This window comes from Penaeus monodon, chromosome 29 (assembly GCF_015228065.2).
Source record: "Penaeus monodon isolate SGIC_2016 chromosome 29, NSTDA_Pmon_1, whole genome shotgun sequence".
Lineage (NCBI taxonomy): Eukaryota > Metazoa > Arthropoda > Malacostraca > Decapoda > Penaeidae > Penaeus > Penaeus monodon.
In genome coordinates, this window is record NC_051414.1 from 28,083,742 (window position 1) to 28,085,327 (window position 1,586).

General features: G+C 42.8%; 1 protein-coding gene across 1 annotated transcript in view; it reads left to right on the top strand.

The window, feature by feature from the left end:
• The window catches only part of LOC119592094 (homeotic protein spalt-major-like), a gene marked incomplete at its 5' end in the record, with an annotated part of 5,669 nt that extends 4,605 nt beyond the window's left edge, over window positions 1-1,064 (top strand). The window contains 3 exon segments of the mRNA XM_037940913.1: window positions 24-37; window positions 210-352; window positions 678-1,064. Of these exon segments, the coding sequence (XP_037796841.1) occupies window positions 24-37; window positions 210-352; window positions 678-879 (359 nt within the window).
• Window positions 1,065-1,586: the final 522 nt, after the last annotated feature.

Below are 1,586 nucleotides of genomic sequence, written 5' to 3' on the forward strand. Positions count from 1 at the left end.
GGCGAAAACGTGCTCCCGGTACCTAAGCGACCGTCAGGTGAGTCACGTGACTTGTTTCGCCTGTGTGCAATCAATGCAAACAAGTGGTGATCAAAGATAAGGGAAAGGCATAAAATTTTACCAAATAAATACCTAAATTATGAAATATCAATGAAAGATTCACAAATTTCATCCGAGCGCCACCCCACCTAACCCCCCCCTCCCCCCAGGCCCCGGTGGAGAGGGCGAGCTCCTCGAGTCGGGCAACCCGATGGAGGGGGAGCAGCAGCAGGGATGCGACCCCGCCCCCTGCCCCTCGCCCGCCCCTGAGGTCATGCCCTTGCCGAGGACGTGATCCATGCCAACCCTCTGTGTAAGTCTCCAGTAAAGCTACCCAGGTACATACAAGAATACAGAACTCTGTTTTTGCAGTATTCTTAGTATTACTCTGTAGCCGATGTTTTGTCATGAAATATTTCGTACATATTGGTTAGATTTTTTCAGTGATTATTTTGTTTATAATGAATATATATTTCTTGAATTATATATTTCGTATATAGTGTACATGACTTATAGCCGTGAGAAGATACTAACGATGATCTTATACAAATGCATTTGCTAACCAATACAAGATTTTATTGTTATCCTTTATGACTCCAAAAATCCTCCTGATACTAACGCCTCCCTTCCTCTTCCAGAACAGAGGAATTGTGCCCGGAGTGGTCCGCCTGCCTCCGACATGGCCGCCGTGGTTCTACAAGTAACCAAGTTACTCATCGCTTACCCACAAGTTACCCGAATCCCCGCCCTCTCCAAAACGTGCCCGGCCCCCTCCCCGCCCGCGTCCCCCTCCGCTTCGAACGCGGGGGGGCGATCGCGGCCCCGGGGTCTAGAGCTTAAAGCTTTGCCGTTTTAGTGGTCCAGGAGAGGCCGCTCTGGTGAGGACCATCAGACCTTGGATATGTGGCTTTGAAAAAGTTTCTTTATGGTGACGAGTGATGGTGAATGACGATTGCAGAGAGACGGAAAACCAGTGAAAATAATAATGATGATGATAATTTACGAAATAAATGAAGGATGAATAAAGAATTACATTTAATCACCCTCCAATACAAATAAATAAACTGATGAAAATATATATACAAATTATCACCGATGATAATGTTGCAAGAGCAGATCCAGCGATAAGTGATATCCCATCCCCGTGTCGACATCAAGCCTCCATGTACAAAAAAGTGCGAGACACGAAATCTATAATGTTAAAGGATTTAGGGAAAAAGGAAACAAAGGGAATGTCTTTCTGTTCTGGGACAATTTCCTTAATGGGTGGAAAAAAGGATGGTCATACGATACCGAAGGATATATGTAAAAAAAAAAGAGAGAAAAATCGAATTGACGGAATGAATTGTAATCTGTAAGTTGGTTTTTGTTAATAGGCATCAAAGGTGTTGTGTATAGAATGATATTCTTCTTTTATATGTAAAGATCTCATTTTCATGCTCTTACGAACTCATCATTTTAACCATAATTGTTAATTTATCTTCGCGCTATGACTCCTTTTTTTACTTCATTCTTGAGTTTTTAAATGTGTCCATTCAATGTGAATC